At 42.5% G+C, this 24852-nt stretch overlaps 1 protein-coding gene across 1 annotated transcript in view; it reads right to left on the reverse strand.

The window, feature by feature from the left end:
* LOC148514803 (C-type lectin domain family 2 member A-like) overlaps positions 1–24852 on the reverse strand; it is a 110708-nt gene that overhangs the window by 35744 nt on the left and 50112 nt on the right. Inside the window, exons 3-4 of the mRNA XM_088480925.1 lie at positions 14970–15053; positions 10283–10345 (exon numbers count right to left, since the gene is read on the reverse strand). Coding sequence (XP_088337051.1) covers positions 10283–10345; positions 14970–15053 — 147 coding nt within the window. The remainder of the gene's footprint in view (positions 1–10282; positions 10346–14969; positions 15054–24852) is intronic.

The raw sequence follows: 24852 nt of genomic DNA on the forward strand, positions 1-24852 counted from the left end.
TCGTCTGAGGATTATTGTATTTGTGAGTTTTGTGGGTCCTTAGTTGATGAGAATTGCATCCAGCAGTGCCAACCTAAGTATAACCAGTATTGGGGTGGGTATCATTTAGAGGATTATCATACTATGGTGGGCAAAGTTTAAACCAGACTGACTGTTGGGTGTGTTCTCATGTGCCCCAGGGACAGCATAATGTAGGGTTAGTGCCATTTCCATTAAATGTCTCTGAGGTTTTAGAACTGCAACAAGGGAAGATGCTGGATGGAAATTTTCTAAACACCAAACCAACTCCAATAAACCAGGAAGTTGGGAGGTGACTGGGAATAACCAGATGATGACCTTCTCACCAAGAGCTGATTATGAGCCTATACATTTTGAACTGTTATGCACAATTAGATTAAACGGGAGACACTTCCGGTATTGGTATACATTAAGTAACATCAAAGAAATGGTTGGCAGAGTGCCAGAAGGGTATTGTGCCAGGGTTATACAACCAGAAACATGTGTTAACCAGATGGGAGAACCTGAGATAGGATCATTTGTTAGGGAAATGTGTTGGATGATCATGATGCATTCTATTCCTTATGTTCTCCCCGATGATGTATATTTTATATGTGGAAGGAAAGCGTATAAGTGGCTCTCTCCAAGTTCCGAAGGTTTGTGTTATCTGGGAAGAGTACTCCCAGAGGTTATGACCCTTACACATGGTGAAATGCTTGGTATTCATAAAAACACACCATCACCATATCTTCACACACAGTATGAACACAGAGACAAAATAAATATGTGTCAGGTGTGTTCCTACTGTGTTGAAATGTGGAAAATGTAAAGATAAGTTAAATCAAAGGAATGAAATTATGATGGTGGTCAGTAGTAACAATATGAATACTGAGGTAAATGCAGGACTGCATTACAACCCTGAACTAGAATGTACCATCAGATGATGTATAGATTTAGACATGCATGAAATGTATTATGAAATGTTATTTTTAAACATCTTAAATAATGTAAGTCCCTATTCCCCTTCAAGCCTTCCTTTTTAGGATAGGTGCATCCCCACATCTTTCCCATGATCTCCCAAGATCCGCGGTGTGTGTATAAGGGTAGTTTTATGTTCCCTCCCAGAGACACATTATTGATGGTTTAATAACCACCTTGTGCCATCCCATAATATAACATTAAATAAATGTCATAGTGTAAGCCTAAATTAAATAAAATCAGAGTGTGGTAGCATGTTGTTTGCTATCAAAGGGTGGACTGTCGAAGCTGGATAATTGGCTGAGACAGAATCTGTTAAAATTAAAATCTGCACGACGCCATTTTGCAAATGGCAACAAGACGCCATTTTGCGAATGGCCGCCCAGCACCATTTTAGCGAATCTCACACATTATAAGTACACACGGTGATGCTATTATTTAGGGTCGTGCGATTCCCACGCAATAGAACAATGTTAAAAGTCCTCATTATATAAATACATACATTTACTGAAACATATAATCTGACCAACCCTGCAAAACACGTACCATGGTGTACTTCACAAACAGGTATACGCACAATGCTAACTAGCATCTTTTCTTAATATCCTTACACTTACACACTGCACACTTGCATAAAAAGGTTCCCTAGCACTAAGGTTTATATTCAAGGTTTTATTCATTATTAAGTATGTAATAAAGCGACTGTATTTAAGATCTCAGGTTTAGTACATGATAAGCAGACCGTGTTTGGTGCTATTCTAAACTACTGCATATTTGCAGACTTCTGGTTCTATCGGCAAAGAAATCGCAACATGCGTCTGGGAATTATGGATCATAGAGAGTTAGGCATTGAAATGTACTCTGTTCATGTAATGTAATTAGCCAGTTTAGACTTGTTCTTCGGTGGGAAAATGGACACAAAGAAGCTGTTGGAGGCTGAACTATTACAATACAAACTGACCTATGAACTGCATCGTAACAGGAGAACCAGGAAGAAGAACCAATGGGATTATGCCAACTTGTTTTATTGTATTGCCTATCTCTGCAAGGATTTATATGCAAGCACCCTGAATCTGCTAGTCAGTCATCTTTTCTTTGCTGTTGACGGAGGTTTCATAGATGATGCCGAGAATCTGGATTGAGAGCGCATGCGTAATGTATTGACTGTACCTTGTGATTGTATAATTTGTTTGCGCTAATTGTATTTAGATCACATCGTGTAACTATCTGCTTTTTGGTGAATAATATCTTTTTGTGTTTTGGAACCACAATCCAAGTCTGGAATGCAATTATTTCTTGTGCGACCTATAACGCTAAATAGCGACATTTAGGGTGTATAGATAGATAGGAATTCATAATGGGAGGAGAAAGTAAAGACCAGAAAAGTGAAGGGATGATTCAAAACTTACGGAATGAGATAGATCCCCTTCCGTTTCTGTACGATGACGTCATCAGCCAGTGTCCAACGTCATTCCCTACCATCCAAGTGGGCATAGAGGGGGAATATATTCTTGCGCGAGCGAAGCGAGCCACCGTGCCCACAGTGTGGCAAGTGAAGCGAGCCTACAAGGGGCCGACTTTCTTATTTTCCTGGAAAGTGTGGGCAGAAACCTCCACTTCCGCCCTCACTCACGTCACTTCCAGGTACAGCTACTGAAGGGGTTTTATACTCTTCCATTCAATTACCTGCTACTTACAGGCATGATGTGTAGATCGCTGCTCTAAGTACAATAAAGTTTTGCTGAAAACTAACAATGATTGCTGTTAAGGAAAGGAAACAATCGGCTTACATGTAGCTCGCTTGCTGATTGCTGTGTGTGCATGTGGGGAAGCGAACCTGCCAATAAGTGTCCATTAACTGTGATATCTCACCAGGGGGTATATTTTGTTGGAAGAAATGCGCTCTTGCACTGCCTCCTTCAGCATCCAGATAGGACTGAGCTCAAGCACAGATAGTGAGGAGCAACCTCTGACACGCAAATGGACAGTTGGACCCAGAAGCGTAACTAGGGGGGGTCGAGCGAGGCATGTGACCTGGACTTCCATGGGGGGTTTCGAGTTGGCTGGCTGCATTTGTGTGAAAGAGGTGTGTGTATCTGCGTCAGTGTGTCTGTGTAGGCTGGCAGTGTGTGTGTGTTTGTATATGTGCCAGTGTGTGTTTATATATGTGTCAGTGTGTATGTGTATCTGTGTCATTGTATCTGTGTGTGTGTGTATATGTGTCAGCGTGTGTGTATATTTGTCAGTATCTGTGTCAGTGTGTGTCAGGGGTGGGAGGTGATGGTGTGCTGAAAGATGATGCAGGGGGGCGGTGATGGTGTGGCTGAGAGATGACACAGGGGGGTAGGTGATGGTGTGGCTGAGAGATGACACAGGGGGGAGGCAATGGTGTGCTGAGAGATGACAGGGGGAGGTGATGGTGTGCTGAGAGATGACGCAGGGGGAGGTGATGGTGTGCTGAGAGATTATGCATGGTGGGAAGTGATGGTGTGGCTGAGAGATGACACAGGGGGAGGTGATGGTGTGCTGAGAGACAATGCAGGGGGAGGTGATGGTTTGCTGAGAGACAATGAAGGGGGGAAGTGATGGTGTGCTGAGAGACAATGCATAGTGGGAGGTGATGGTGTGCTGAGAGACGATGCAGGGGGGAGGTGATGGTGTGCTGAAAGATGATGCAGTGGGGGAAGTGATGGTGTGCTGAGAGATAACGTGGTGGAGAGGTGATGGTATGCTGACAGATGACACAGGGGGAGATTGTGTGGCTGAGAGACAGGAAGTTACACAGGGGGAACGAGTCTGATTGAACTGCTGTTGTATGATGATGACCATGTTAATATTCCTACACAAACAGGCATCTTCCGGATGATGTGACCTACATGAATAGTGAATACCGACTGAAGACACCGTCTTCCCAGAGAAGATACATTTCTTCATAGGTTCCACATTGTGAGAAACCACCATATAGGTTAGGTGCATATTGACTGGAAATGAATGTTCCCAGAGTGATGAGAAATCGGTGGCATGTTTTGTTGGCATGACCCCATTTTCGATGGCCACTCCCCTTTGGTATGTGATCACGCCCATTTTTTGTCGCACATCGTTGGCGTGCAAATATATTTTACTGTGTGTCTGTGTGGAGGGGGGGGCCGTTCTTCAACTTGGCCTGGGCTCCAAAGACCCTAGTTATGCCACTGGTTGGACCCACGAGACTCTCACACCATTGGAGCCTTGCAGTGCCTCAAAACCACCCACAAGTATAATATATCACCACTGCTGTAGAGTAAGGCACCAGTGCTGCCATCCGCCTGTGCCATTGCCACAATTAAGCCCGGTGTACAATAACATCCAGCAACACCATGATATAATCCATATATTCTGTCTAATGCTGTAACACTGGTGATATACCGTGTGTCATATGCTACTTATGTTCTACCTGATTCAGTAAATCTAAAAGCTGGTTAAGCTGTACTACATGTGGACTAACTGCCAAAAGCACCAACACCTGCAATATATGCATATTCAATACCACTCATATTCTGGGAAGAATTATTATATCCTGGTGAACCAATATCTCTGGAAGAACTATAGCACCCAGCACATTCCTCTTCGCACTTCTATGCTAACATCACCTCACAGGTGCTATAACTGATTACGCTGACAATAGGTTAGGGGCCCAGCACCCACGTGCTAGCAGACACCATCATTCTCAGACTAAACATCTCTCTAACCACCAGGCTAATGCAAGTGGGATCTGTACCAAGGCCGTCACCATGTAAGAATCCAGCTGCAGATAGGCCAGATACCTTTGGCGTGGAAGATGCCGATACCAAGATCAGCAAAGCTGCAGATGACACTGAAAAAGTGGATCTGAATGAGAATGGACAGACCCTTATTCATCTGTTTGACATAAATGTACAGAACAGTGAACAGCATGAATTTTGAAAAGCTGACAGGTGCTGAAAACTACATTACATGGAAGTTTGCAATGGAGGTGCAGTTAGAGCAAGACACGTGGTGGAAGGTCACTATCTTGAAGAGGTAGACAAAGCCATGGAAACAATTGGTCTAGCGGTGGAATAACATGTTTATACATTTATCCACGGGAAAACTACAGTAAAGTGTATGATATGTGGATAACTCTGCAAATGGCTTATGAATATAAAGGCTTAATGAGGAGAATTAACTCAAGGCACACATTGTATGCAACAAAACTTAGTGCTTGTAAAAACATCGACAAGCACATAAAAAGAATGTTGTCCATATCTCAGCAATTGTTTTCAGTTGGCATCACTGCTGATGATGGAGAGGTTGCTATGGCGATGCTGCAAAACCTTATGCAGTAGTACGACTTCTTGGTAGTAGCATAAGAGTCCAGTACTATGAAACTGACCACAGAGACCGTCATTGCGAAACTATTGCAGTTCAAGAGCGCATATCTACTGAAACAAATACTGATAATTCTGTTCTCTTGTCTTAGAGTTAAAAGCACAACAAGTTTAGGATCAGATGCTTTAAAGTGTCAGATTGCAGATTGAATTCATCAAGTGGCACCACATTTCAAATGTAGCACATTGGGCCTGATTCAGAGCCACTCGTAAGCGGCCGCTCGTTCGCTCCGAGCGATGTTTGCCCAACTGCACATGCGTACGGATCGTTATACGCATGCGCGAACCAGTCAGTGCAGTCGAAATTCATGTGCTCACAAAATAGCGAATGCCTGATAATTTTAGTGACAGAAAGAGGCGTATGTGGGTGGTAACAGGGGAAGGTGCTTGAAAACGGGGAGTGGAGATCCGATCGCAGGCGTGCTTAAAGGTCAAAACGGGCGTTTTATGGGTGTGCATAATTAAAACAGCAGCGTCATTGACCACGTCACTGGGTTATTTTATAGCCAGAACTGCTCACAAAATTGTGGTAGCAAAAACCAACCACAAAAATAGCGAGCAGCTCATACCCTGGTCGATGTACTCGATTAATCTAATAAATAGCGGACATGACGTAGGATGCGAGCGGCCAGGGGGCGTAGTTTCCCAAAAAACGACCGCAAGTTTTGTTCGTTCGTTCAGACCTAGAGGCGTGAACAGACCGCAAACAGCGAACGGTTCATTTGAATAGCCACCCCTACTTTCTGGATGAGCGAGCGCAAATAGCGTCCGGCTCTGAATCAGGCCCATAGTCACTATAAGGACTGTTGGTACATGGACTCAGGAGCCACAAGGCATTTCTGCTGTAATGAGAATTGGTTTAAATCATTAAAGCCATGTGAGTCAACCAAAGTCCTAGGTATAGGAGGCAAGGTCTTGCATGCCACTAAAGTCGAGACAATTACACTATGGTTAAGAGTGAGAGACAAGTACTGTAAGTTGTCACTGATGTGGAAGACATATTATTTGTGCTGCACCTAGGAACCAACCTAAATATCATAAGTATCTTTTAAAGGACAGGATAGAGAGTCCAATTTGCAGGGGGTCGGTGAGTTGTGTACAACCAAAGAGGGACTGTTATTGCTGCAAGAACCTGGTGGCAACAACTATATAACCTAGACACTGTGGAGTGCCATGCAATAGTTGCTGAAGAATCCACCCAATCAATGGACTTTTGGCACAGGCGGCTGGGACATCTAGGCTATGAGTACAAAAGCTTTAGTATGGTATGGTGACTAAAATGTTAGATAACAATCCTGAAAGACCAGCCTGTGAGAGATGCGTTAAGGGCAAACAAACACGTTGCATCTTCCTAAGTTTGTATCCAGAGCACAAGTGCCATTGCGGGTGCTGGAACAGCAGTATTGCGGGTAATAGGTGGCAGGTCTCAGGAGCTAATGGGGAGAAATACATCTACCTCTATGTAACTCATACACAGTGGCAAGATGGTGCAGTGCATGCACAATAGTTGGGTCTGGCAGCCATCTTGGTAGGGGAATAAAGTGTCATCTCCGGAGGAGCCATATTGGAGACTGCACAGTAGCATATTTTTATTCTAACAGAATCCATGAGTGGCAGGCATTACTTCAATGCTACAAGGATGTTTATTTCTTGAGAAACGAAAGTGAAGTTACAAGTAACATAAAAGTGTACAAGAATTTTGTTCAAAACCAAACAGGTCAGAATTGAAAGTTCTATGCTCTGATAATAGTGGAGAATATGAGACTAGAGAGCTAACTAAGTACCTGAATGAAAATGGCATCCAGCATGAGCTAACTATTATACACCAGAACAAAATAACGTCAGTGAAAGAGCAAACAGTACAATAGTTGAAAGAAGCCTTGATGAATGATTCAAATCTTGACAAGAATATTTTTTGCTGTAGTAAGAACAGCATTTTACAGTACCTTAAAAATTGCTAACCTACAGCAGCAGTCAAGTTGATGACAGCATTGGAAGCATGGAACAGGGTAAAGCCAAAAATCAGCCATATACATGTGTTTGGAAGTACAGTAGAGCTTATGCTCATGTACCCAAGGAGAGACGAAACAAACTTGCTTTCAAGTCCATCAAATGCATCATGCTTGGATACTGTAATCAGAGCAAAGGCTACCATCTTTGGGACTTTAGCAACAAAGACATATTATTACGGGACGTTGTGTTTCACGAGACTACTTCAGTTAGTGTTAACAGGAGTAGTGTACAGCCACAGTGACCTGTGTCACTGAATATGCCTGCAGCTGAAAGCATGTCTGGTAGAAGTGGAAAAAACAAAAATAAGCAACTATTCAGTGAACAGGAGTTCCATGAGGAGCAGCAAGGGGAACCTCCAAGAAAGTTTAGTAAGGAGTTTGCTGGACTTGTTCACTGTGTACCTCAAAGACTTTATGATCCTAAACTAATCTATGACTGGCAGAAATGGAAATCTACTATGATCTCTATTTCCAAGTGCTTGAAAAGTGTGAGAACATCAAGTGTTGTGTAGCCAACTACAAAAAAAGAAGTGGAAGATTACCAGTTGCAGTTTCTTATCTGGGACTAAGTGCCATTCAAATTTGTCCAGATCAGAGAGGATCATCAACATTGCTATTAAACACCCTATCAAGTATCTAATAGATAATGCTTTAGCTAGTGCAGTTTATGTATCCAGTGAAATGTTGACCAAATGTCTGATTTTTCCATGCTCAGAATCTTTTCTTGCAGGAATGTGGGCTGGAACATATTTGAAATAATGATGCTTTATTTGTTGAATGTCTTTTACCTAACCCTTATGTCTGCCTTACAAAGAACCAAAGAGAGAGTATTCCTATACCGGGGCATGCACGGATTAATCGTGTCAGACACCGTAACCTCTAGTGTCCATACAAATAATAAAATATACCTTTTATTATATCCTTTAAAATCAGCGAAATATAATTGAAATCATAATGTGAAAAAACAACAAATAAGTGTAAATTATTAAAATATCTGTTCTCCACAATTTTACTCGTAATGTGGTGATCCTTCTACTATACTAAGAGTTGCCTAGGCACATTAGGGGTACAACTGTAATAATTGGCTTTTATCGAGTCATCCACTCTACTATACAGTATATAGCCCTTTCAGTATCTTTAAATGATATTATGCCACTCGATTTTGTGGTTATTTACTAAATACACTCCCTCCTACAATCGCCACTATATTCACTCTAAATGGAAATTGTATCACATGAATATGGAGTATTAGTATGTGGTATACGTACTAAGAGTGTTCATCAAGTTTACACTCACATGTAATAAGTAATTGGAGGTAATGTATACACAGCGTACCAGAAGTTATGTTGGTTAGAGTAATCACCCTTATCCTCTGGGTCTCTCCTAGCCAACGTCTCATTAGTTGGTAATTTAATGGATCAACTTACTACCAGTAGCTATCATACTAATGATCACAAAGTACTCAGTATGGTTTCATGAGAAAAATATGACGCCAGACAGTGCTCCATACATTTTCTACTATTTGATAAATACCATTATACAAACTACTGAATAATGTGATCACAATTATACGTATTAGGTGAGTTTAGACATCATATAAAAGGGAGGCAAACCGGCTACAGAGCCTGTTGAGGAAGCACTGAGAGAGAGAGGTGGAACTATAATAAGCAAAAGTTAGGGGTCTATGTTCTAAGCCTTGGAGACTGATAAAGTGGACAGGGATAAAGTACCAACTAATCAGCTCCACCTAGGAACCAACCTAAATATCATAAGTATCTTTTAAAGGACAGGATAGAGAGTCCAATTTGCAGGGGGTCGGTGTTACAGGCTGTGTTTGAAGAGTGCCAGTTAGGGGCTAATTGGTTGGTACTTTATCGTTAGTACATAGACCCCATAATATCCATTCTTCATTCTTTACGAGATGTTAGATGTTCATGGAAGACTATGGGCCTGATTCAGAGTTGGGAATAGAGAGAGAGATAGCACTTAACTGTGTACCTAGACAAACCATGATGCAATGCAAGGGGTGTAAATACATACATTTCATTTTGCATGTAGGGTAAATACTGGCTGCTTTTACATGTAGCCCACAAATACTGCACAGCTTTATCATTACTCTACAATTTAGATGTCAGTTTGGACACCTCCCTCCCAAATCTAAATCTCTCTGCACATTTTAAATCAAACTTTTTTCGTATAATCTCAAATTAATTAAATGAAAGATACAAGGTGATTTTTGAGGGCACTTTGAAAATTATAAAAAAAACTATTATTATTCAATTAAATTGTAATTAAATTTGGGATGCCTAAACCAAGGAAAAAGTTGATTTTGGGATGATTTGAGTATATTTATAACCCCCCAAAAATACATGTTTTTATTGGACTAATTAAGAGAATTGGAAACTTCTAATTGCTTTGGGGTGCCTAACCCTAAAACTCCAGGGGTGGGACCTAACCCTAAGTTCCCCCAGGGGGTGCCTAAACCTAACCCCCCCTCCCTGCACCCTAAACCTAACCCTCCTGGGGGGTGCCTAACCCTAACCTGCCCCCAGTGGTGTCGAACCCCCTTCCCCTAGCCTAACCCTCCCCGGGGGGTGCCTAACCTTAAGTCCCCCCAGGGGTGCCTAAACCTAACCCCGCAGCTAACTGCTAAGGATGCCCGGACTTACCTCGGTCGGTCATGCGTCCTTCGACCTTAAGGCATCGGGATTAAGATAGGCGTCGGTATTTCGACGCGTATCTTAAGTCCCATGTCGTGCTTCCACAGTCGGGATATAGACCGGTGGCAATTAGTCCGCCGGTCTATTGACTACATCCCGAGTAACAGAACACAGTTCAAGAAATATACATGAAATAAGCAACATATACAAGTTGAACAAAGTAGAGCACAAGATAAAAACTTCTACTTACATGGTTTAGTGAAATTAGTTGGGGGCTTCATATCATCTTCTTTATAAATGCATTGCCGGTTACCTGAAGAAACACAAGAAAACATATAGGTAAATGAACGTCCTACTGGGAAGAACGTCCTACTGGGAAGAACGTCCTACTGGGAAGAACGTCCTACTGGGCCTAACTCAGCAGGCTGTCATTACCAGCACACTGTACTGTAGGTTGGGGGTGAATGAAAGAGATTGTGCATGAGGGAAGACAGTTTCCAGTTACCAGAGCATATAAATTAGTTGAGATAAATAGTGTTACTAGGACTTCATTACAAACATTCTTTCTTATGCAGGAGCAAAACAAAATTTATAATTTATAAGCACAGCTGCTGGATAACCTGATCAATAAACACATAAATCTAAGGGAGGTATTCAATTGTTATAGCGCGCCCGATCTCCTGTCTAAAGTGACGGGAGATCGCGGGCCGCTATTCAATTGTTGCTGTTTTTCGCGCTGATCGCGCCCAAAGTGGTCGGGTTTAGCCGCGTAAAATGGCTAGCCCCGAACAAAGTGCTTGGCGCGATCGCGAAAAGTGCTGTTTGGACGCCCAAACAAGTCACTTTTTGCCCATTTCAGCTCGAACTCCCCCTCTGGGGCTGCGAACTGAAATGGTGCCCTGACAGCTGATCGCGCCCAACAGGAGCAACAATTGAATAGTTCCTGTCAGGTGCGTAAAGGGGCGAGACAATTGAATACAGCCCTAAGAATCAAAAATAGGTTTGATTACCCCTGAAAAAATGATGATTTAAGAAAACAAATATAGTAAAAAGGCTCAACACAGAGGACAATGGAAACAGACTACAATGAAATAATATAATATACCCCTTTCAGACCGTTGACCCAGCAAATACACAGGTCTATTAACCCATGAATTTCCAGTGTCTCAGTCCCCGACCCTGGCACAGAGGAGGGTCGCGGACCTGGGACTCGCACCTTTCACACATAGGGCCTAATTCATCAAGGATCGCTATTGCGATCACAATAGCGAATGCAAGCGCAGTCTACCTGTGAAGATATGGTAATGATTGCAATCGCAATGCCATACGCAACCTAACATAAAGACTGCAAAAACATCAGTAACATCGAGAAACATCGGAGCCTCACGTACACTTGCAAAAGGTCTGACCTCAGAAATTACCAACCTCAGCGCACGCAGTGAGAGGCCAAGCTGCATATGGCATCGCAGTAGCTAATTTATGCACGCCCCTGTAACGGCGTTCAAACACACTGGCACACCCGTGTTTCGCCGGCCACCCCCCTGTCTCCACCCACAAGCGGCACTTCCTGTCAATCAATCTGTGATGGGTCTGCATAGTCACTGCGATCACAGTCACAATCACAGTGAAGTGTTCGCTCACTGCGATGCATATGCAGTACGCAATAATCATCCGACTGTGTGCGTAATCGCAATAGCGATCCTTGCTGAAACAGGCCCGTAGTCTAGACTCTGGTTGGTGCACGTGGATCGTCAAAACCCGGATATTTAGGCTATGTGTGAAAGAGGTAATAATTATATATTAAATATTCTTATATAAAATAACTCTAAAAAACATTCTAAAACATAACAACTATGCCTAAAAGCATAACAAATATCAACGTTTCAGCTCACTGCAAAACTTTGTTTCTACAAAAGATTAAAGGAATAAAGCAGAAATGTTGCAAAGATAAAACAATTAGTGACACTTGTGTCCACACTGATCCTACAGACATAAATATGGTTGCTAATCCAACGTGATTCGCTGAGACTGGGAAATGTTAAATGAATTGGACAAGGTAGTGAGGGCATAAAACTTTAAATAAGGACCAGATGACCGCAACACGACTCCAAGTTCAATTCCACAGATAAAACCCGTCTAAAATCTATCTGCTTATAATGAACCACTGGTGGATAAATAGTAACAGAAGCCGCTGATGGGACCCTGACTATGCGCAGTGCTCCACCATGTCTGAATCAGAGCATTACATAGGCATGAAGATTTCTCCCAACCCTTTTGCAGCCAGAAACCCTTTGACAGAAGCAGAGATGAACTTGTGTCTGTTTGCGGAGAGTATCTTGCTCTGGAATCACCCATAGAAACAATTTAGGGTTACACACGGGTGTAAGTCTGCACTGATGATGATGAGTGGCAAACCAAGAGTACCGATATAAGTGGGCAGGCTGCAAAGATGCGTATAGCTCCTCATTTATTTACGTGCATGCAGAGCTGGAGCAGATATGTCCAATTTGCATTCAACTCAGCATCAGACCCTCTGTACAAATCCAACTCATCTCGGATCCACATATTCCACCAAAAGTCTACTGGTGGAGACAGCAATGCCGTATTTATCTCAGAGCCTGTTTGTAGCCTATAGAGGTTGGAGCAGAGACCAGCCTACAGCAATTGGCATTTAAGCTCATAGAATTCAGCCTTATGAGCAAGAAGTATGGTGGCTGTGTTTTTAGGCTTAAAAATGGTGACAGCAAAAACTAGTTTCTATATTCAAGTTTGCATTCCAACAATATCTGTATATCATTTAGCCCCTCCCTTTTAGAATGTTACCCCCCTCCCTTTTAGAATGTAAGCTCTTGTGAGTAGGACCTCTTCTCCTGTTTCATTCCTCTCCCTAAGCCCGCTCACTTAACCAATATGCCTACACTATAGATACTGGGGTAGATGTATGATAGCGGCACTTAACTTGCCGCTATACCGCTTCTGGGCTTCATACATCTCCCCCACTGTATCTAAGGATTGCTCTAGCGATGCTTCCTGCTGTAGGGCTGCTTCCTCCTACAAGGGACGGATCTAGACCTTTCTATTAGGGGGGGTGGGTTAAGAATTCATCCTGACCCTCTCCACTCATTACTCTTCCCACTCCCAGTCCTGCTTCTCCCATTATCAGTCCCAATTTAACTACTCCAATAAATATGGGATTAAATAACCCTATGCACTATGATGCCCTTAATTATGTGCATTGTTGATTGATATCATATACTGTTGTAGTGTTTATTTGCATATATGCTAATTATTTAGCTGCTTATCCATTATAACTGTAAAGGATCTAATGTTTGCACTGTCTGCCTGTTTATTTGACATGCAGGTTTAACAGAATGCTGATTAGCATATAGATAGCATGGGTGTAGCTATAGTGGGTGCAGGGGGCGCTATTGCTATGGGGCTCCTAGGTATAGTGGAGCACAGGTCATATAGTTGTCTGCCAAGTGCCTAGAAGTGCCTGCTAAGCAATTTGGTCTAATTCATTGCTTGGCCTAAATGGGGTGATATGCCATTTGCAGTGAGCGTTATAACAGTAAGAAGGCACTGTAACATGGAATAATCTGAACTGGGCACTGTAGTGTTACATAATATGAACTCGAGGGACTGTAAGGTTGCATATTATAAACTGTGAGCATTGCAGTGTGGCATAATAGGAACTGGGGGAACTACAATGTGGTATAATAGGAACTGGGGGAACTACAATGTGGCATAATAGGAATGGGGGACACTACAATGTGGCATAATAGGAACTGGGGGAACTACAATGTGGTATAATAGGAACTGGGGGAACTACAATGTGGTATAATAGGAACTGGGGGAACTACAATGTGGCATAATAGGAACTGGGAACACTACAATGTGGCATAATATGAATTGGGGCCCCTAGAATGTGGCATAATAGGAACTAGGGCCCCTACAATGTGGCATTTTAGGAACTAGGGCACTTCAGTGGCATAATATATTCTGGAGACACTGTATGGTATACTGTGATTTGGGGGCACTGTGTTGCATAATGTGTACTGGCAACGCTACAATGAGGCATATTATGAACCACAGCAGTACCATGGGGGACAACATTAATTAGGGTACTACCGGTTCATAAAGTCAACTATGGCACTACTATGAGGCATAAAATTAACAACTGATGTGAAGAGAGGCGTCTCACTAAAAGTATTAGGGTTGGGGCCCCTTCAAAATGTTGCTACGGGGCCCACAAAATGCTGGCTATGCCCTTGATATTAAGTATTCTAAACAATATATAGTCTTCCTAATCCTAGTTGTGTATTCACCCCCTGCCCAAGCTGGGCATTGCTGTGACTGTGGGTTATCGGGATCATCCTTATCACCCCCCAAATGTGTCCCTGTCCCCACCCTCCCCAGAAGCTCCCCACTCCCAAACACCACATGCCATACTAGACTCATAAAAAAGTAGTTAAAGTACCTTCCTCCTCCATGTAGCTGTACCTACACTTGTATCTATGCAAATATGTTACCTTGTTGCCTTGTTCACCCTGTTTTGTACTATGTACGGTTCTATGGAAATTTGTAGTTCCTTAAAATAATAATAATAATTTTAATAATAATAATATTATTATTATTATTGTTGTTATTATTATTATTATTATTATTATTATTATTATTAATAACAACAATAATAATAATAATAATAATAATAATAATAATAATAATAATAATAATAATAATAATAACAACAACAGTAATATTGGTTTTCTATATAAAAATAATAATTCTTAATATAAATCATAGAAGACTATATTATAAATAAAATAAATGACATTAGCAGTCAAGGGATGGATACTCAAACAATAATCTCCAATAAGTAAACCTTTTTAATAAAATGTGATTTTTAGTAAAGTGTGTAATACATCTGTGCTTACCTCTACTACAGCAAACAGTAGTTGCAATTAACCAAATCACCACTAGAATAATAAGGAGCAGACAACAAACATATTTCCAGGATCCTAAAATAGATTGGATATAAAATATTATAGTTACATTTTATTCATACATGAAGAAAAGAGATGACAACATGATGTTATAGGCCCGGATTCAGAGTCCTGTGCACACTCCGTGGTATTCGTACAACTATGATGTTCGGCGATCGGTGCATGTGCAGGATTTGTACTCGGCATGTGCAGATCTGGGTGTGGGCGATGGTCTCCGTGACCCCTAGACTGCAGCTCGGTGGATATTCTGCGGCCGCTTGGGGGCGGGGAAGGGATGGCGACACGGAGTGTCCCAGAAAAATGATTATTAAATCAGTCTAGTGAAAAAGAATTGCTGTGTGCTAGTACAAGTATCATTAATCCAGCAATTGCCTGACCAGTCATATCTAATATTAACTTTAAGACAAAGCAATTGGTCGCGAACTGTGCAAGAGTTCAAGAGCTTCATCTCTTACTGTAACCCATCCACCATTTTCAGAGATCCTAATACCCCAGAATGTGCCTGATTCTGAATCAGACCCAGCTGCGTCTGCGTCTACTGCCAGTCACACAGCTGCGACTTTATGCAAATGCTGCTACAAAGCCGTTCCCTTGTGTACATCGGTGCAAATGAAGCAGCAAGGACTGAGATGTCCACTTTGAGGGTCTATATATAATTCTATCAGTGCATCAATTGCAACCACGCCTTTGTGTGAGTACACACTGTGGGACGCATGTGCCGTACAAGTTTTTAGGGATTGTTGCGCACATGCAGTAGCAAAAAAGCCCCCGCTCACCTCCGTGAACATCGCCATCGCCAGCATCTTTTTATCAGACCCAATGCTTTAAAATATCAATGATTTACTGGTTCTCTAACAGAGCATTCAGTCTCGGAACATCTGGACAGCAGCTCAGCTGTCACTGCCAGGAGAGCAGGGAGCCCACTGGTTCCTGCAACCTTCACTATCACTGGTAACATGGCGTGGCTGATGCTGCTGCTGCATGTCTGAGCTTTATTCAGAAAGGGAAAAAAAACAAATATCGTTTGTAAAGCGCTATCAGAATCACTCTAGATGTGTTTTTGTAAAAAATAGATGAATAATTTAAAAAACATATATAAAAATATTTTTTACAAATTAATATATTATTCACACTCTAAAATTGCTGCCTTATACCAGAGTAGTCTCTCTGGGAGGAAATATACATATACAAAAGATGAAACGATATATAAATTGTATATAAAAAAGGTCGTGTGGATATCTTCATAAATGCACAATTTATTATAGACAATAAAACACAAAAAAATTTATGTATATACACACACACATATATATGTATGTGATACAAATGCACAATAACTAGAATAAAATTGCTAATTAGCATATATGCGATAGAGCATGAATGTTCTTTCTCAGAGGTACATCTCCCACAAAATTGGTTTTAAGAATGTATTGATAACATTTAAAGTTCCATATAATTACCGGTTTTACCACTCTTGTATAGTAAATGAGATACGGGATGTGTCCAAGGTGGGTTAGTAATATCCTGCAACCTGTGCAGTCCCTTTTTTCTTTAGTCTCCAGACTCACAGTTCATAACAGCTGGTTCCAGATAACTGGGTGTGTAGCCCGTGTGATCTCTGTGTCCTGCTCTCTCAGATGGCCCAAAATGTGCAAGTGTGGCTTCAGCGTATAATCCGGTTTGAATAGGATATTCCAAAAGTAAAAGTAGGTAGATTCCGTGTGGGGAGACCTCTCCGTTAACAGCCTGATGCGTTTCTCTGTACCAGACAGCTTTATCAAAGTCATTGCCTTTGAAAAAGCTGGCGATAAATGGCATTGCAATATGCAAAAGAACATGAACACCCAAGTAAAGTACAGTAATATACAGTACACTGCCTGTCAAGCACACACAATCTTGGCAAAGCCCACAATGAAAAGTGGGGCATGATGCAATTGTCTTTGGGCTCTCCCACCCTCCATTATGTTGTATAATAAAAAGGACATACACAGTTTAACAAACCAAGCACTTCAGTGACAGGGACTGACACTTTTGTGGCTGAAGTGCTTAGTTTGTTTGGGACCCCACAAAACAAGCTACCAATGGGCTTAAGGTGACTAATCAAGTCTACAGTTGTTATATGTCATTATCATTCTCATCTTCACCCTCATCCTCAGCACTGTTATTAATATCATCATCACACAATATCAGCTCATCCCCACTGAACTTCACTGTTACAGACATGTGTGTACTTTGCTGTGATGTCAAAGGTCTTTCTCATAGAATTTGCACTGTAGTTCATTTTTGTGAAAATCAGTTCAGGAAGTAGCCTCCTGCAGTGATCGCTCACAAAGTTCCCGGCTTTGCTAAACACTCTTTCTGAGTGCATACTGAATGGTGGGCAGCTTAAATAAAACAAATCTAGTTTGTACCAGGGGCTCCTATTTGCTTTTTTTTCCTACCAAGGACTGTGTGACATGCTAATTTATACATTGTCAATAAAATAATCCTCCACCATTCCATTTATGCATACTGTATCAGATTGAGTAATGGTAGAGTTTTCAATAATTTGGGGAAATTGTTTTAAGCCTGATCAGATGTAATAATTGTGTTTCACTCTGATGCACTGAGTTGGCTCATCCTCCTCACCAGTGGGTCTCTTGGGAATAAGGTCACTTTTTTTCCTGACAGCAGCATTTGCACGAGAAACTGAAGCTGGAGACGTCATTGTGTCATGTGCCTCTTGAGCTGACAACTTGCTCACAAAGAGCTCTTTGCATCTCTTAAGATCTGTGTCAGTTGGAACGAAAGACATTCCTTAGGACTTAAACCTAGGATCAAGCAAGGTTGCCAAAATGTAGTGATCCAATTGCAAGATGTTGATCGTGGTAAATGGAATAAAGAACTTGATCTACAAGTCTGACATACTTAGTGGAAATTGATTAGTTTATTCTCCTCCTTCAGATTCTCTAGCTGCTTTTACAGTAGTTCAACTAACAGAATCACCTGACAGCATCTAAACTCACTTCATTGGTTACTATTTCTAATGGTTTCAGTATCTTGCATAAAATGAAGAGTATTCTTTTCTGTGCTGAAGTAAGTTACATCCCCCCTCCTATCCCTATGTCATGGCTTGTAGTGTAGGTTTGGATGGCTTTTTGCTGTTTGAGTCGCAGAAGCATATAAAGCAGGGATATATCGCAGAAGCATATAAAGCAGTGTATACGGCCCGCAAGATGATTTCATCAGGCCCGGCCAGCTGTGGCTCTCTCCCCCTGAGCGGCAGCAGAGTCAGTGCAATGGGTGTGCAGGGCTCAGCAGCAGACAGCACAACGGCATGCAGGGCTCTCCTCTCAGGGGCAGCAGGCAGCACAGTGAGGGGGGGGCGTGTACAGGCAGGATTCATGATTAGTTTTCGTTTTTAAACCAGCCAAGAAGTTTTTTTTCTACACTTGAGAATTGTTTTGGGATGCAAGATGATGGGGGACACCATGCACACTGCGCCACTTACACTTTAAGGATAACACACTATGCTCACTTTTTTGCACGAATGTCTTTGTTTTTTAGACACAGACAACTGTGGAATTTTTTAGTATGCACTTGGAAGAACAGGACTTTGTGAGAATAGTTTTGGGGAGCAGATGATGGAGGGACACCACAGCACACACTGTTGCTTACACTGGAAGAATAACACACTTAGGGGGAGATTTAATAAAGCTTGGAAAGAGATAAAATTGGAGATAAATAGCACCAACCAATCAGCTTCTAAAGCTGCATACACACACAGAGATTTTTTGAACGATTATTGTTAAATGGTATCGTTTAACGATACTTGTTTGAAAAAATTGTTCACTTTCTGAGTCAAACGATGAACGATTATCGTTCATGCGTGTCCACATTTGTAGTTTGTAGTTCAGTCAGACTTGTCAACTCAACGATTTTCATTAAGTTAATATGCAAAAATCGTTTGTAGTTCAAAAAAATCATTAATTACACTTTAAAAAATCTGACAGATAATCGTTCATAAAATCGTTCATAAAGTCGTTCATAAAATTGTTGGTAACAAAATCGTTGTGTGTGTATGCAGCTTAACTGTCACTTTTCAAACACAGCCTGTAAAGTGACAGTTAGGAGTTGATTGGTTGGTGCTATTTATCTCCAATTTTATCTCTCTCCAAGACATTTTACTGACATCGCGACTTTTGGCCGCAGAAACTTATCGTGCTCGTCCCCGTTATTCGCCGTATTCAATTGCAGAACGCGGAAAAAACACCAAGCGGCGAATTAAGACCAGGTGGAAAGTGCTGTCAGAATTGGGGAAACCAGCCTGCACCCCCCAAAAAGATGCACTAACATTGGGGATCAATTTAGTTGTGTCCGAATAGCCCTAATAAAACTGTTTGGGGTACTTAAGTTGTGTCAGTAGCGTCTTATTTGCGTCTTTGCACACGTGGTGAAGAATGGCATTAAGCAGTATTTTTTGGTGATAATAAGTAGTCCTGTCAAATTTGGGGTACTTGAAAATGGGTGCTTGCAAATTTTAAAGTCGCTAAAGTGAACTATTAAAAAACATGAAAAACGCACCTGCTGCAAACACCTGCAATCCTAAAAACACATCACCCATATTTGCAGACCCCCCAAAAGTCTATTTAGCTACTTTTTATGCTTGTGCCCCCACTTTGTACTTTTTCGGTGCCAAAATGAACGTACTTTTTTTGGGGTCTTCCTCACTTTTGTTTAGGGATCTTTTGACGCAGTTATCCTTTAGGGGGTTTTCCCAAGGGCTCTGAGTGATTTCCCCACCTTTGCACCCCAAAATAGAAAAATTGCACTTTTCTCATGCTATTTAGAGGCAAATCTTTTTTGCCTATTTCATTGCATTGACTTTCCGTGCGAAAAGCATTTAGAATTGAATACGGAGATAAGTTTCCGACAGGCGAAAAGTCACAATCGGTGAAACTTTTTCGCAGATCTCTGCTTTTCGCGTCTAATTGAATACGACCCTATGATTTTTTTTTGCGCTAATGTCTTTGCTTTTTAGAAACAGACAGCACTGGCAATTGTTTGCACGCAGGAACAGATAATGTTTTGGTTTACAGGTGATGTAACCACACATAACAGTAAAATACACTGCGTCACTCGCCTGAACACACACTTCTTGGAATACACAATATAGTTTTTAAAAGACTGCAGATTATTTTTTTGTTTTAGACAACAGTGCATTTTTTTTTTAAATAACTGGGAAGAAAACATAGAGGTGTTTTTGGGGTGCAGTAGCCTCAGACACAATAGAGGATTTTTGAACAGAAACAATGGCCCTCATTCAGAGCCGTACGCTCTGAGCAGAGCGCACGCTCTGAATGAGGGCCGGGCTCCATTTTCATGGAGCGTCCTCCTGGACGCTCGTATAGCTGTGGGTCACCACCCACAGGCTATATGAGCGTGCTTTGTGATGGCCGCGATGGTCGAGACCATCGCGACCATCGAATTTGCGAGCCGGAGCCTGCGGTTGAGGTTTTCAACCGCAAGCTCCAGAGTGATTTTGGCTCTATCAGAGCCAAAATCACTCCCACTGACATCACTAGTGATGTCAGTGGGCCGGCTTCTGACGGGAGGCGTTCCCGTGGGAACGCCCCCGTCAGGGAGGCACGCCCACCAAAGGGGGCGTGCTGTCAATCAACATTGACAGCACGCCCCCTTTGATCGGACACAACGAGCGAAGGACTTTCCTTCGCTCGTCGCGTCTAGCGCATGCGCACGACGGAGCTCCCTCTGTCGTGCGCATGCTCAGTGCATAACATCGACCCACTTGCGAGCGGACAGCCGCTCGCGAGTGGGTCTGAATCAGGCCCAATATATATTATATAACAGTATTCTGCAGTGATAGATTTTCTATGGGGAAAATAAGGTGCAGGTTTACATAGACAGACAGACAGAGACATACAGACAAACAAACAATACCACACACAGGGCCTGATTCAGCAAGGATCGCTATTCTGCTAATGCGCACACAACGCAGTTGCTAATATCAGCGGTGATATGAAAACAATTGCATTCACATCGCGATCGCAGCCTGACATATCGAAGCCCACTTCCCCTTACTCGCATCCGTAATACTTAGCAGAATAGCGAAACCATCAGTACAATCGAGTAACATCGGACCCATACGCACACTTGCACAAGCCCAGACCTCACTCGGGAATTGCTAACAGCCATGCACGCTATCAGTGCTATGGCTGCGTATGGCCAAGCAGTGGATAATTTATGCCCGCCCCTGTCTGTGTTTGCCCGACCACCCCCCTGTCGGCCGATTACGTGTGTATTAGCAACTGTGGAGCTTATTCGTGAGCTCTACGATGTTGAGTGACAGCTCGCCCTGTTTGCTGGGCGGGCCGGGGGCGTGCCCGGACAAACGGAGGCGTTCCTGTCGGAATGCATGCCGTTTGGGGGAGGTCCCACTGACATCGTCAATGATGTCAGTGGGGAGCTTCCTGCTCAAACAGAGCAGGAAGCTCCCTGGGGCTTAAGGTTGACGAGACCCTACCTTAGGATCTCGTCGTAAGCCCCGATGGTCACGATGGTCTTGACCATCTCGACCATCACCCTTAGCGGTCGTTAGAGCTGTGGGTGTTAACCAACATCCTAACGACCGACATGGAAGCGGCCGTTCAGGATGCAAGCGGCCGCCCTGTTTCAGAACGACCGCTTGCATCCTACGACCGCCTCTGAATGAGGCCCTGTGTTCTTTGCTGAATCAGTCCCACAGACAGTAGATTGTTTGTTTGCACCGCAGTGTGTGAGTGTGCAGTCAGTGTGTGTGACTGACAAACAACAAACACACATACACTGACAATGATGTCTGCAGTAACAGTAACCCTTCCCATGCAGGCAGTCCACTTTGTCCTAGTCTAACACAGACTCCTACTCCAGTCCTAAAGGTACCCTTATTGTGCCCTGATGGCGTGCTAATGGTGTGTTTTTTCTATTACAGTGCTTCAGCTCACAATCCCGCACGCTCTCCCTCTGCTCTCCTGTGTGAAATGGCGCCTGATCATGACGCAGGGACTTTTGTATGTAAACCAAAACACGTGAAATCCGACTCTGGGAAGATGATGTTTTGCCTCATTTTGGGATTCAAACTTAGGGCCGTATTCAATTAGTTTCGCATCCGCAAAAAAGTTCCGCCTGCCCGACTTTTCGCCTACATTACGCGTTTTGGACACGAAAACTTATCGTGCGCGTCCCCGCTTTCCGCCGTATTCAATTCCAAAACAGGCGAAAACGGCAAGCCGCGAATGCAGAACAGGCGGAAAGTACTGTCAGACTTGGGGAAATCAGCCTTACCCCCCCAAAAAAGATGCACTAACATTGGTGATCAATGTAGAAGTGTTCCAATAGCCTTAATAAAACTAATTGGGGTACTGAAGTTGTTTAAAATCCTTGTTATTAGCGTCCTTTCAAAAGTGGTGAAGAATGGCATCAAGCAGTATTTTTTGGTGAAAATAAGTAGTCCCATCAAATTTGGGGTGCTTGAAAATGAAAGTGAAATTCCTGCCATCATACTAGCACCTGCAATCCCCAAAACACTTGGCCCCCTCTTAGAGCACCCCCAGAAGCTTATTTCGCTAGTTTTTGAAGTTGTCCCCCCACTTTTGTAATTTTGCCCCAAATTTCTAAGGCTTTTTTTGGGGTGATCCTGGAATATTTTTATTATTTTTTTGGGTGAATTGTCCATTGGGAGGGGGGGGGGGTGTACCAAGGGTTTTGAGTGGTTTCCTTACATCTGCACCCCAAAATAAGATTTTACGCTTTTTTTCACCTGTTATTCTGTGGAGAAAGACTATCGCCTGTTTCAGTGCCTTGACTTTCCGCATAGGCGAAAACGGAATGGAATTGAATACGGAGTAAAAAAAATGCGAAATGATCACAAAAAAACATGTGAAAACAGCTTTTTGCTCCTAAATGAATACAGCCCTTAGCAGGAAGACCTGAGCCAGGGCTCAGATTCACTCGTAACCCCTAAGTTCAGGTGTGTTCGGTTTCCAGGGAAACCGAAATGCTCATCATTAGTGGAAACAGAGATTCTTAGTTTCCAACATGAAAGTACTTTTTATACACTGATGATAGATAGGGTCAAGAGGGGAGATGGAAGTGGGAGGACACCAAATTAAGGCCATGACTTCATCTCCAGATACTGGGGAGAATGAAGACAGAGTTGGTACAAAGGATGGGCAGGCTGGGAAAGAAGGAGATGGGGTAACAAGGGTCTGGTGGGATATGATTTCCTGATGTATGGATTAAATTTTTGATGTGAAGTGGGTGGTGAACTCAAGGGTAGAGTTGAAAGTGGTGAAGAGATGATTGGGGTTGAAGGACTGGGGGTAGTTCACTGTTTTGAAATAAGACTGTTTAGAGAGGGAAAGGGCAGGACTGAAGATTGAGAGCATACATTTAGGAAGTCTATACTGGAGCGCAATTTCCTCCACTGTTGCTCTGAGGTTCGCGAACAATTTTGCAGGTATCTGGTGCATTTGCAATGCAAAAGTTGATGAGTGGATCTGCGAAGGTGTACAGTGACCACCAGAGCAACATAGCTGAGAGCAGAAGTAAGGGAGACATTGTATAGGGCAGGGGTAGCCAACCCTGGTCCTCGAGAGCTACCAACAGTGCATGTTTTAGAGGTGTCCACACAGTGTGTCGCAGTCGGTGGGCACTTTCTTTGTTTTATAAAAAAAATAAAAATATTTTGTTTGTGATAAAATTCAGGCCGTGATACTGTCTGTGTGAGATATAACAGTCAGTAACGGTCAGTAGTCAAGGGCTACCACGCAGTGTGTCGCAGTAGGTGGGCACGAGTTTTTCTTGCGAAAAAAAATTCAAGCATCCATGTGGAACACAACAATCAATTAAAAGAACAGCAGGAGCAGCAACCAAGCACTAGCGCTGCAGCTGCTGTCACTACCAGTCATCATGACGATACTGCTGCAATGTCATCTACTAAAGGGAATAGTCAGGATATCTAAAATCCAAAAAAACAACAGTGGTAAAGAAAAAAACCTCTAACAAAGGGAAAGTTTAGTGCAGAACAAAATAAAATTGGTAACATGATATTCCCCACACGCAGTGGCAAAGAAAGGCTCAGGCCTTGGCCTGTATTTATGAGTCAGTTCCTCTGCAATCCTCTTAGAACTTGCCTCTGTAGAGCCAGTTTGTGTATGTAGAGATCATTGCCAGCAATGTCAGCTGCCCATTGGTAACTTGTTTTGTGGTAGCCCAAACAAACCAATCACTTCAGCCACAAGTGGCAGTCCCTGTTGCTGAAGTGATTGGTTTGTTAAACTGTGCAGGTCCTGTTTAATATATTCAACATAAGGGTGGGTTGGGGGACTCAAGGACAATTCCATTTTGCACCTCTTTTCTTTGCATTATGCGCTGTTTGGGGCACTGCTGCCTGACATTTTTAATTTTATAGTTTATTAAATTGCCATCCTGTCTGCCACTGCCATGTAAATGTTTCATAGATATCCTATATGTTTTTAAACTGCCGTGCGTTTGTGCCACTGCTCTGACGCATACTTTTTTTTTTCATACTATATTTATTTAAACTAAAATCACAAATAGGTATACTTGCAAAATACTCTTATGCCTTTTTTAACCTTGCTTTGTAGATACCAACCTTGTGGGCTTGGCATTCCTTGATCATAATAGCCATATTTGGTCAGATGCAACTTAAGCACCAAATGGAGAGGCTATTTTGTGATGGTATATGTTCTCGCTCCTCCCCTCTCAGCCTTCTTATACATAATCCCAGAAGCACGATGATGAGAGATGTTTA

Source organism: Taudactylus pleione, unplaced genomic scaffold (assembly GCF_031769625.1).
Source record: "Taudactylus pleione unplaced genomic scaffold, aTauple2 ptg000258l, whole genome shotgun sequence".
Classification (NCBI taxonomy): Eukaryota; Metazoa; Chordata; class Amphibia; order Anura; family Myobatrachidae; genus Taudactylus; species Taudactylus pleione.